Here is a 13462-nt window from a genome sequence, read left to right as displayed (position 1 = left end):
ATGTCCTCTTGGGCAAGTGCTCTGGACATACTGTGTGTGAAGCTGAATTTATGGGGACTTGAGGGGGGAGGGGAGGCTTTGTCTGAAGCCCAAATAATCTTTTGTGATTTAAAAAAACCCTTCAACCCTCAGAACGTGCATAACAAAATCTAATATTAAGATTCACAGGATCATATTCTTACCAGACTTAAACCTCCTTTTCCCCTTTGGCTTCAATTTATTCCAAATGAGGGTCTGACATGCAGCACCCTGGGGAAGCTTTATTTTCCATGCAGGATGTTTTCTTTCTAACTTTGTGCCCAAGTATTATAGACTTATTTAAGTCAAGCACTGGGTGAAGGCAGAGGACAAGGGGAGATGGCCAAGGTGCTGTAATTTTGGTTTTATCATGCTATCCATGAACTTGGAAATTAGGGAAGATTATATGTTGCTTGGATGCTTTTCAGAAGCAGAATGCTCCATAACATACCTGTGTTTCAGACTGGGAAATCAAATTTGTTCCTCTTTAAAACAGTAAGAGAACAGAAGGAGTCCCACCTTGTTAATATTATTCAGTACTTATTAACATCAGGATAAGATCTGCAGATCTCCTCCAGATAATTGATTATTCTCCATGTTCATCTGGTCTGCTCGTTGCTGCTTGTGGTGAGAGAACCTCTGTTTTACAGACCTGTGAAGGGTTGTGACTTCTGCAGGAATAAGACAGGGATTAATGTCTCGGGGAGCTGATAGCCAGGGGTGTCCCTGTTTGTATTTTATGAAGAAGCAACCCAACAGCAAGCATGCCATCTCAGACAGAGCTCTTTAAATACAGTGTCAGAATGGAGATTATTAGTGTGTAATATATGTAAATTGCATATTTTTATGTTTTCTATGCCTATTATGCAGCTCCGTGGCTTTCATGCATACATTTACGGGAATATTGTATTTCCTTTTCAAATTAGGTTTCAGTTGCTCAGTGCATTTTCTTTTAACAAACATTTGTTAACTCAGAATTAATAGGGAGTAGCATATCTATGAGTTAATATGCATGTACGGGACTGAAGTGTGCCTCTGGATTGGCATGTCACACTCTGATCCCGGCTTTGGCAGTCCCTGCCGGTGCTTCCATGGAAAGCAGGAGAGCGGCTGCAAAACCACTTGTCTCACAAGTGCAGGTGTACGCTCTTCCCAGGGAGCAGATTGTTTTTAAGGCAGGATATTAATATTTTGAGCTGCTTCGTTTAAGATAAGGAAAAAGGCTTTTCCGGTGTACATGGGCATCCCTTGACCTCGCCATGTGCTTTTCATTAGCGTCAGAGCGGCAGTTCGCCGCGCAACAGGCAGTTCAGGCGCTTCACAGGCCGTTTCAGAGACTCGGGTGGAGTGGTGATTGCTCGTGCTGCTGCCCACAGGGACACTTGCTTGCAGCGTTGAACCTGTAGGATACCCAGGTTTAAATAGTAACATGGTGTTAGGTTCTAACCTGAAAAAGAATGAAAGCATATTTTTCCACATTGGCCTGTAGATAACTTCTCAGGCTTACTTCTTCCTCTTCCTTGTCGTCTTCCCCCTTCACTGAGTTAAACCAGCGGCTTTAATGGCTGCAGTTTCAAAGTGGGAAGTGGATTGAATGTTGAATGGCTGTGTAGAAGAACAGTCTTTAGCAAAGTTTGCAGTTCTCCTGCCATTACATGGAGCTCAGGAATAATCTTAATAGAAAAATTCCAGACTTTTCCGTGAACAGTAGTAAAGACGCAACCTGTATCAAGGTTTACTTTCTTCTACTGTCAAAACATTTCACTGTCTGAGTTTAAGAATTATCCTGTACCCCTTTTTGGTGAGATAGATCTTAGGCAATTGGCTGCTTCTAAGTCTTTGCGATCACTTGGTTTTCATTAACCCGAAGTATGGATCTGATGGCAGCTGTCGAGTCAGTTAGATCTGTTCATATCTGTCCTGCTAACTGTTTTTAAGGGAAATGCAGGAACCAGTGGCTAAAAACTTGCATTCTCTCATTGAGAGATGAGGGGAGAGGCTGGGGGGGTGGGGAGAGGAAGGCAACTATTAATTTATTATACTTTTTTCTATACCTTCTGTCAAATTGCGGTCCCACTGGTTGCCCAATGAGCTTGGCTTTGAGAGCTCTTTCCTCAGTGACCCAAGAACATGAGACAGAGCTCAGAGATTTCTTTGAGGAAGAAAATTAATCCACACAATATCATTTTTCATGAGCACAAGGGTTTTTTTCTGTTGTGTTTTTGTTTTTTCTAACTTTAAAAAAAAAAAAGTTCAGCAATGGGATTGATTATTTCTAAGACAAATAATAAACATTACTACTCTTGAACAATAAAAATTACTAAATTATTGGATCTTATTTGTATCCAACTTCATAATAAGAATTATTATGTTTTAAATACTATATATTTTTATATAACATAATACAATATATTAATATTATAACAATGATAAACAGGTGACCTTACGTTTTGAACATCCACCTTCACTTTTCTCTCTGGGCCTATTTCTATGTTTACCCTGCCAGAAAAGTTGGTAGGGGGTTGGGCAGGTGTGGCTTCAGCCTCCAAACCCCACATCTCTTAGAGCTCAGAAACCTTACATGGAGATACAAAAAGGCCTTGACGTTTCTGGAAATTTAAGCAGATTGTACTGTAATTTCATGACAATAAGTGTTAGAAATACAGTAAAAATATAGATATCTTAATCACAAAAATGTAATAGTAAAATGAAACTATGCATGAAAATACCTGTTTCTTGGTTTTCCTAACCACTGTTTAATGATATTGCTCAGAAAACTGACATCTCCATAATGACTTGTACCATTTAGAATATATGCAGGCTGAGTATTCAACATCACTGCAGTCCTGAAAATAATTTTTTGCTTATACTACGTGTAGAAGTTCAATTTGAACCACTTGTTAAGTGAAATTATGAGTCAGCCCTTCATAGACTACAGGATTGGCAAGCACTGGTGAACTTCTAATTCCTTAATGAATTTACAAAATAGAAATCTTGACAGGAATCTGGATACTTGTGTATTTATTCAATTAAGGACTGGTACATGAATGAGAGCTTTGTCATGAGTAATCACAGATGGCTCAAGTGAGTCCTTAATTATGTTCTATATCTTAGGTTTCCAAAGAAAGGTACAAAAATACCATGGCACAAGTCAGTGAAAAGCATGTATTGCAGCGGGATCACAAAGGGCTCAACTTCATCCTTAGCAAAGTGACTCTTGACTGCCATGTATCCGTCTTTAAATGCTGTGGCTCGGTTTCCTTCAACACTTCCTAGAGACAACCATTTGATTTTTTATCTTGGTTTTTTTACTGGGACTTCAGTAATAGTAAAAATGTTCTTCCAAAAGAAAGGCTGAGTGCTGAGTCAGAGTATGAATTGGCTTTCCCTAACCAAGATTAAAAAAAATACTTGTTTTTGCCCCAGTGCTGGTTAGATCAGAGGCCCTGGCGTATAGGTTAATGGGAGCCTTATGAATGAACCTGTCCTTACTGTTTACATTTCTGCAGTTATCCTTGTCCTTTATCTTTTTTCTCCACATTTATGGATAGCTTGTTGCTTTTACCTCAATGGTTAGGATTTTGTAGCAATTTCTTCTTGGTAAATACAGCCACATAGGTGTAGATCGTGCAAAACCTGTCATTGTAGGACCAAACACTGAGTTTGGTGAAAGTCTTGCTGTGAAGTCTTTGCAGATAACATCCTCTGGCCAGCCAAAAAACCAAACCAAACAAAAAACAAGTGTGGTTAAGATAAATAAATACTTTTAAAAAGTTGTATATTTTGTTTGTTTTGCTGTGTATCCCAGCAGTGAAAGGGAAGGTATGTCGAAACCCCAGCTAGAGGCAGCTGAGCTGTTTTCAGGATGGCCAAAATCCTTCCTTTTGTTTTGGGTTGAGTAGAAGGTGAGAGGAGTTGTTCACAGGTAGAGAGCAATTAATCTCAAAGTTAGGCTTGTTAGGAACTGTTGTACGTATTATTGGCATATTTAAGCATTTAATCTCATGAGTCTGCAGTCTCTGGACTGCCTGCAAAAGCTTTGCCATGCTTAATTTTATATATACACACACTGGTATATTTGTGTATGTAAAATATTGTGCATATGTTCCTTTCTGGACTTTCTGTTCTACTATTTCAGTTGTCTTGACATTTTGGATGCTTTTTCCATGCAACCAGGAGCTAGATAACTGGCTTCTCTCTGAATTTGATAATGTTACCTAGTCCTGTGAGTCTATGGTCTAGAACCTGAAAAAAGGCACGAGTTCAGTGACAGGCTGTGATAATGTTGTGAACATTGCTAATCTCCTGTAGATAAAAATATAATTCATGAAGGATCAAGTTATCCTCTTAATTACTTGAAATGTAAACCATTGCACCTTCTCTAATTTCAGTGTAGTTACTGCTGATGTCTAGTGGTGTGAAATCAGTATGAGGTCTCACTTGATAGGACTATGCAGAAGGTCAGCTCATCAGATGTTCCAAGTTGGTATATTTGCTTTCTGTTTTCATTAACCAAGTAGGAGGTTCACAATACTTGCTGCTTGTCAATAAAGTGCTTTCTTTTGGGTTTCTTCCTCTGTTTGGCAGAAGTATTGATACGTATAAAAGGAATCATAATTCAGCTATTTTAATTAATCTTCTAAAATCTCTCATTCTAATGCATGAGAACCATCCCTCTTGTGTTGGTTCGTGTGCAATATTTTGTTTTTGAGATGTTTCTCTATAGTGCAGAGAGTTAACAGCAGGTATTGCCATTCATCTCGGAAGGAGTTTGAAATTTTCAGTGTAAGTGATGAATGAGGGTATCTGACCCACATCTGTTTTCCATTAGAATGGAACATTGCCCTGAGATCGTTAGGAGCATTTGTCAAGATTCCCTGGACAGAGCTTCTGTAAATTACATGCTGCAAATGTGTCAGGGTCAGATAAGAGGATATCATTAACTCCACTAAAGTTTACTCATGATTCTGTCAGTTCAACTTAATACGTTAACTGCCAACAATTTTCCTTGAGCTGTTTCATTAAATCTTTCATTCACAGGAGGAGAAAAAAAATGTATCACTGTACCCAAAAATATCACACATGTTCTTTTCTCATAAATCATATTAATTGCAGACATGGTCACAAAGCATATTAAATGCAGGCATGCGTAAATGAATTAAAACATATGAGAATTTTATTGTGCTTATGGTAGGTCCTACATCCTAAAATACCAACCATGTTAGCGGGCATAATGTTTCATTTAAATAGAATAAGCTTTTTCTCAGTTTAATGGCCTTCATTTTGTTAATAGAAGTATTTTCTAATAGCTGATAATGGACCAGATGTTGTGTACATGGTCTTTAAGGCTTTCATCATTCAGTTTCTCTGTTCTGGATCATGTCCTCAGCTAGTGATGCTGTGCAGCAAGGGGCTTGTCCTCATGAACGTTGCTTGGGATGTGCTCTGAAAACTTTTCTGTGGAGTTTGGTTGTTGCACGTCATTGTGTTCCCTTTGCTTATTCTTAATTGCATCTTTGTTTATGTAGGCTGGAATTATCAATTACATATGCTGTCTTTTATTGGGTAAGCTCAAAGGCTGTGCGTTAACCTTTCTGAGCGTGTGAACAAAAAGCAGCCTAAATGTGTTGTCTTTATAGGAGTTACTTTCTAAAATCAGTGGAATAGTTACAACAGCATTTGCTTCTAGGTGCTAGATAAGCTCTTGACTTCTCAGCTGCTTTGAGATCTGGATGAGTGAGGCTGACAGTTGCTACTTTGGCCTTCCCAAAGTAATTCAGAGGGAAGTACATATTTTCTAGTAATTTGGATGGTATATGGATTGAATAAATTCCTTTTCTCCCTTAATTACTGTAAAGCATTCAGTCCTGTTTACCTGTTTAGAACAAAACCGTGTCATACCAGTAGAAGACCTGACTTACAAATCCAGTTCTTCATGTGTCTATTGTACACCCCTGAGCTGAAGGTGCTGAGCATCTTGCAGACATGGCCCATTAATGGCTTTCTAATTGATTAGGTGAAAGTCAGCCATGCCCTTCCTGTAACTCCTTGTATGGGTGATAAGGTCATGGCGCATACCTTACGAAAGACTTCTGCCCTGAGGCTACTTCCCTTATAGCTTTCAAAACAGACATGACCGAAAATCTAATTATTTAGATACTAATCAACTGCAGGATGATTCTGAAGGGCTCTGAAGAAGATATTTCTGAAAAGATGGTTACTATTCAGCCTTCTGTTTTCTCCACCTCAGAGACAGAGCTGTGTCAGTTCTGCTCCAAAGTGTCTGTTAGGTGCTTCTGTGCTTAATAAAAACATGCCTGAAGACTTGTATTATCTGATTAATTTAAATTTATAAAAGCAATCTCATCAAATGCTAATTTTAGTTTGTCAGAGAAGATAAATCTCTGTCTGAATATAGATGCTACCAAAATTTGAGTGGCTTTTGAGATCACATCTGGATCCAGGTTTAAATTTCAATGCTAATATCTAACTCCAAAATAACTTCAAATCCCAAAGTTTTTGACCTCACTGTTTTTGCTAGCAAAGTCCAAATACTGTTGTATCGGGCTCTATTCTGTTGAAAATATTAAACAAAAATGTTTAGTTCAGGGATGTAGCTGGTAAAAGTTATTTGCCCAACTTGGCAATTGGTCCTAAAAGTCCAGGTAGATGGGACGTGTGATGTGAGAGTGATCATGCAGTGATTGCCACTGGGACTCTGTGGGGGGCTGCAGGGCAATGGGAGCCCATTCTCCCTGCACTTGAGCTTGGAACACAAGGTGGTAAAGCCCCATAAAAGTCAGCATCCCACAGGCACTATATGGGAATGGAATGGAAAGGGCCGTGTGCTTATTTCAGATTTCTGATGTGCCTCTCTGTGTTAAACTCTAGTCAAAACCACGATGCTTCTGCCAACATAAATATTTTCCAAAGTAATAATTTTCAGTGTAAATGTTTAAGTTAAGCTGTATTTTTTTGTGGATCTTTCTCTTCTTTTAACTCCATTAGCGTTAATATTAAAGGACAAGGATTAATATAACCTAGATGAATGTAGTTTCTAATATTGTATCCTGCTGGCACAACGTCAGATCATTTAGCATGCTAGCTTTTCATGACCATATCATTTTCCAAAGGTGCAACAACAATATTTGTAATTTCTAAAATAGAAAAACTTACTTTAAAAAAAAAAAAAAACAACAAACCAACTTTGCAATGCTTTTCAGGAACTCATTTTTAGAAGAAAAAAATGAGAGGCCAGTTAGTTCAGCTTTTAGGGGGGTTGGGGACAAAATGCTGTGCAGGTTGCTGCGCAAATAACGTGACTTTTCAAGCTGTGGTAATTCCAGGGATTTTATTATAAACTGTTTTTTCTAAACTTCACATTCTTTTAATTGTATTTGTGCATTGAAAAGATTATTTGAATGAAATAGATAATATAGCTTGAATCAAAATTCTTCTTCTGTGTTTGTAACTTACAAGTTTTCAGTAGCCAAATGAAGTCTTTGGGTGTGTTTTGAACACTTCTGTTTCCATCAGTTGTATTCGTGTTTTTCTGCTTAGTGGGACAGAAGTGAACGCTCCAGGGATGCATATAGTAACTGAACTTCTCAGCATTTTGTCTTCTGTGAGATATGTTGGGTGCATCTGATGCAGAGATGTTTTGTGTTCTTGAAGCAGACATCTGTGTGTCTCCCTTTGAAGTACTCTCCTTGTGCCTCTTGCTCTCTTCCTTATCAGACATGTAAGACTTGGGCAGGTCTTCTTTCCTACTTAAATCATGATCCCTCGGGCTTGTTTCATTTATTAAAAACCAAACAAATCTCAGGGCTGGGACTGCAAGTCTCCTACAGTAATAATCCCTTTTCTTTTGCAATGGAAAATAAATACAATTCAAGTAGGAGCATTGGAGCTTTAGGAACTGGACGTGATCATAGATTTGTTCTTTACAAAACAGACTACATTTTTAATAACTTTAGCCTATGATGTGAAGTACAGTAAAGCAAAATTATAATCAAATAGCATATATCAGATACTTTCAATGCCTTCTTTTGGAGGAAGAACAGCCTGTAAATGATCAGAATATGCTGTTTTGGCAGAAGCTGTTCACCATCCATCCATTCTAAACTCCAGACTATTTCTCAGGCTTTGAAGTGCAGCTTACTCCAGCAGAAGCAAACAGTTCTCTCAGTAGTGCTATGGAGAGATGCTGGGAAAGTAAAAGCATATCCACCTACAGTGTTAGTGATCTTTATACAACCATTAATTTATGGCTGTAGCTGCTTCTGCTCCTGCTGGAAAGTACAGGTGCTTTTGGAAGGTTGGTTGTGGGTGTTTTTCAGAGGTGGTCCCTGACGTTCCTTCCCCCACCCCCCACTGGAAATTATGGCCTAGGGGACTGGGCTTTTATAGGAATCAGCCCATATATTCCAGTACCTTCTCAACTCACCTTGACTGCTGATTTCCCAGAATCACAAGGTTGGAAAAGACCTTTGAGATCATAACCATATCTGTTCTCTACTAAACCATATCCCTGAGCATCTCTTCTACCTGTCTTTTAAATACATCAGGGGTCAGTGACTCAACCCCCTCCCTGTGCAGCCTGTTCCAGTACCCAATAACCCTTTCAGTGAAGGACTTTTTCCTTATGTCTAATCTGAACCTGCCCTGGCACAGCTTGAGGCCATTCCCCCTTGTCCTGTCACCTGTCACTTGGGTGAAGAGACCATTGCCCACCTCTCTACAACCTTCTTTCAGGTGATTGTAGGTCCAATCTCATCCTCCTCTTCTCCAGGCTTAAACAACTCTAGTTCCCTCAGCCGCTCCTCATCAGATTTGCTCTCCAGCCCCTTCACCAGCCTGGTTTCCCTTCTATGGACACACTCCAGGACCTCAATGTCTTTCTTATAGTGAGGGGCCCAAAACTGAACACAGCAGTCGAGGTGTGGCCTTACCATTGCCAAGTACAGGGACACAATCACTTCTCTGGACCTGCTGACCATGCTGTTTCTGATACAAGCCAAGATGCCATTGGCCTTCTTGGCCACCTTGGCCCCCAATTTCATAACTGTTCATGTACAAGCAGCTTATCAAGGGAGTCACAGTTGACTTGAAGCCAGACTGGAACACCTGACTATTTCTGCTATGTCCTCTAACTCAGCAGCTGAAGTTGAGAACTGGTGTTCTGATGGGCACTTTCACTCTTTCACACTGATTTCTCCACAGGCCAGCACAGGGGACGTGCAGCAGCAGCCTATATGGGAGCTCTGTCCTTTCCCCATGTGCTCATACTGGTCTGGCTGCTGGGATCCTTTGCGACTTCCATCAGCAGTGTTGCTATGATCTGCTCCAAATTGATTTCATTTTTAATTACTGCTGGCCTGAGGGGTAGGGGATGGGGAGCAAGCTTTTTCTCACATTTTCTGTTTGTAGATGATGCAGGGCAGCGTGGCCAAAGAGCTACTACTAATTTTCTTACGATTGAGAATAAACATCTGCAAAGATCGCAGCTGGGGTATGGGAGGACCAAGCACTCCAAAATAATGAGTTTTAAGAATTATTGTAACTTATTTGCTCTTGGTATCACTTTTTAGTGGTTCCTGGCCATCAGTTTTTATTGTGGTGGATGATGCAACTGAATTATACTTCCTCTTTGGATTAGATCCTCAAAACAGTTTGAATACCAGGCCTACTTATTTGAGGAAATCAAACTATAAACTTGAGAACACCTGTGGCTCTAAGAGACACAGTTCCTCACATTTTAATGCTTTCTATTACTCAACTTTGCCTTTTAGGTAATGGGACTCCTGACTAACCATGGTGGTGTGCCTCACCAGCCTCAAACTGATTATGCCCTGTCCCCTCTAACTGGGGGACTGGAGCCCACCACCACTGTGTCAGCCAGCTGCAGCCAGCGGCTAGATCATATGAAGAGTTTAGACAGCCTGCCTACATCCCAGTCCTACTGCCCGCCGACCTACAGCACCACGGGTTACAGCATGGACCCTGTCCCAGGCTACCAGTACGGGCAATACGGACAAAGTGAGTATTGCACGTTGGCACTGTGAAGGGCAGTGTGGTACCTGTTTATCAACAGCCTGTGTTTTCTGTTTGAAACAAAGAAAATGACGAGTTGAGATCCTAATGGCTGACTACTACTTCTCTCCAAAGCTGAGTGCACTCCACTCGGCTTTGGAGATAGCTGATTGTTGAAGCAAGATTTCTGCTGCATAATTATTTTCTTAAGTGATGTCAACAACATCTTGATGTTATTAATTGTTGAGACATGAAACCTGATTGCCATTAGGTAAAACATAAGGGTTGTCCAAAATGAAATAACCACTGGCATTCTACTATTAGAAACATATGTTCTTAATGAGGTCAGCTCAAGAATCATTACAGTATATAATCCCAGATACATAGAGTTTTGTCAAACTTGTCCTAGGAATAAAAATATTAGTCCCTTTCCTTTGATATATCAGTATTAAATATGACAATGTCAACCTGTAGTTGGCATGGCCCCATGCTGTGAGGTTGTCACAGCATGACTTAAAAAGCTCCTTTTGCTTTTTTTTGCAGGTGCCTTTCATTATCTGAAGCCAGATATTGCATAAATGAACTGTCCACTTCAAGTTAAAGCTGGTCTTGTTTTCTGGTCTCACTCCAAGGCTTGGATACGATGGATCTTCTCAACACACTGCAGTCTGAACTGGGGCAGTCCCGTTGGGAGAAACAGGCTTGTTACACTCTCTCCAGTCACAGCTTTTAGTAGACTTTTGAAGGCTGGACAAAGCTATACAGAAGACAAAGGCCAAAAGCAATAATGAATAAATAAATGCGACACGGTTCATTATGAGTGGGTATATGAAATAGAGCAGTATTTAATACTACTGCCTGGCAAAACATTCCATTTTTTGTTGCTGAAATTAATGTGCATTGATTGGGACAAATGGAACATTTTGAAACTTGGAGCAGTTGAGCTCTTCGTACTCTGAATCATCTGACATCCAGTGCTGACTTTAGTCTAACTTTAGAACTGCTCGGTTTCTGAAGCAGGGGCAGGAGAACCTCTTTCATTTTACACACTGGAAACTGTCATCAAGAGGAAATGTCACAGTCCATAGGAAGCTAGGATAAGTGTGAAAGACTTCCAGAGCAACTTATTGGGTATCTTTCCATGCTTTTTAATCACGTTGTCAATAAATGTCACTTACAAGTTTTGCTTTGCCAAGAGACAAGATCTTGTCTAACGTAAAACAGATTTTACCTTCCTGTATGTGGAGTTTTCCTAGTCTGTTGTACCTTTCCGAACAAAAGTGGGAGAAAAATCAACAATGCAACGGATTTTTCACAACTGCCAAGCAATGTGCAATACTGTGTACCTCACACAAACTTTGGGATCATCCAAAGTCATATAGATAGAATCAGAACTATATTTTTGCAGGTACTTTTATTTTTGCAGTGCATACTTCCTGATGATAAAACACAGAAATGTTGCAGTGTGCTGGATGACTAAACTCCAGCTTGCTAATCATGATTTAAAGGTCATTGTCAGGAAACAATACGAAGAAATGATTAAGTTTACATTTTTTAAATTGTGTACAGGACATGGACAGAAGTGGACCTGTATTTGACACATTTGTTTAAATTAATTATACAGTGATATCCAATATAGAAAATATAATTATAGGAACCAAGGTTTACAAGAAGTTTGCATTGTGACATTTTAGAATGTCAATAAATTTGTGTTTTGTTATGTTGAGAGGAAGAGGAAGATGGAAGGCTGTGTTATTTATTTCTCTCTATTCTTGGAACAAAGAGGGAGGCAGAACACAAATACATTCCTTTTAGCATTAAGGACTATGAAGTAGTGAGTTAGACTAGGATCAGTACAGAGGTTAGTTCACACATTGGTCTTAAGGGTGACGGAAAAGTGAAATATTATCTTTGTGTTGCAGCCTCTACAACAACATGTGTTGTAAAAAAAAAAAAAAACCAAACAAAAAACAACAAAAAGAAAACAAAAAACAAACATCTTTCATGTAAAAAGTTCAGTAAATATTTACTATTTATAATGAATAAACATTATGAAGACTTGCAAAGCACTGATGATTTTGTCCTAAAATGTAGTATTGTGCTAAATACATTGATACATTTTAATCTGAATATCATGAAGAAATAAACCATGTTATCTTCAATGCAAACTGTATTCATTCTGTAAGCAGATTCTGCACCCATCCTAGGGCGGAACTCTGTGCCTGCATACTGCCACTGTGCTGCCTGCAGCCCAGGGTTCATTAATGAACTATATGCATTTGTCAAGTGCTACTGGTACCAATAATGTGTATTCCCAACAAGAGAAAAGTGTTGTGTGTTCAAAATAAATAAAAAAGAAGTTTAAACCCAGCACAAATTGGGCAACTGGGATGGCTTCCTGCAGTGCAAGAACCGTGATCAGTTCTGTCCTGAAATATTGCTACTACTTATTATTATTTCTTAAAAGCCTGAAGAATTCTTCAATAGACTTCCACACAAGCTGACTGATGAAACGTGGGGAAGACCCTTCAAAACAGAGTAAGTTCTGGTGGCACATCAGTGTGTGAGGAAGTTTCACTTCACGCTAGGCTTGGTGGGCATTTAATTTCCTTAAAATTTTGTGGGGGATGTAACCACCTTGAATTTCTTTCAGCTTCTTTTTCTGAGCTTTTTTTTTTTTTTCTTTTAACCCTAGACCTCTTCCCTTTGGGCAAGGAAGGAATACGCTTTTTGAACAGAGTACATTAAAACCTTGAAAAATGGGGAACGTGGATTTCTTTTTTTCCTTCCGTTTTGTTTCTCTGATATTCATTTCTGTGACAATTAAAATTTAAATATTAATACTTATTCCCTGCCCTAAACTGCTACTTTTTCAAGGGCTTGATATTTGTCTTGTACCCTTGGCTTGCTGCAAAGGCCATTTAAGTCTATTATTCCCCACTTGCAATCCCTTTGCTGTAAAATGCTGGGTAAAGGTGGCTTGCTTGCTTGTACAGTTCAGGAGCAGATGCTGACTGTGACTGCTCCTTCCCAGAACGGGTGTACTTCTGTCACAGGGTGCAGCAAAATGCCACCTTTGCTGTCAGCCCTTTTCTATCCCTGCAGCAGGCAGGGGGTGTGGGTGGGCTGATATCTCCCTCCATCCCTGGGTGGTTTCCTGACCTGAAGTTAGGCAGCGGGCATTATGGGTGCTCCATCCTCTTTCAGGTGTCTCCCAAACACTTCCTTGTGTGAGAGACTAATGCAGGGCAGGAGAGCCTGGAAACAAGACAGATAAGGAGAAATATTGAGCAGTCCTCTCACAGGCATGCCATGCAAGGGGGAATCGATGAGCTCTTGCCAGAGGACATGAGGAGCCCAGGGCAGTGGGACTAGCCAGTTTCCTGATTTATGATGTGCTGTAGGAATCTCT

At 39.7% G+C, this 13462-nt stretch overlaps 1 protein-coding gene across 3 annotated transcripts in view; it reads left to right on the top strand.

Annotated features, from left to right (window-relative positions):
- PAX3 (paired box 3) overlaps positions 1-10628 on the top strand; it is a gene marked incomplete at both ends in the record, with an annotated part of 79227 nt that extends 68599 nt beyond the window's left edge. For all 3 annotated transcript variants that reach the window (XM_084267099.1, XM_084267100.1, XM_084267098.1), the window contains 2 exons: positions 9810-10056; positions 10594-10628. In XM_084267099.1, coding sequence (XP_084123225.1) covers positions 9810-10056; positions 10594-10628 — 282 coding nt within the window. The remainder of the gene's footprint in view (positions 1-9809; positions 10057-10593) is intronic.
- Positions 10629-13462: the final 2834 nt, after the last annotated feature.

The sequence above is a fragment of the Gallinula chloropus genome, assembly GCF_964237585.1.
Source record: "Gallinula chloropus genome assembly, chromosome: 8".
Lineage (NCBI taxonomy): Eukaryota > Metazoa > Chordata > Aves > Gruiformes > Rallidae > Gallinula > Gallinula chloropus.
This window is presented reverse-complemented; position numbering and strand designations above follow the sequence as displayed.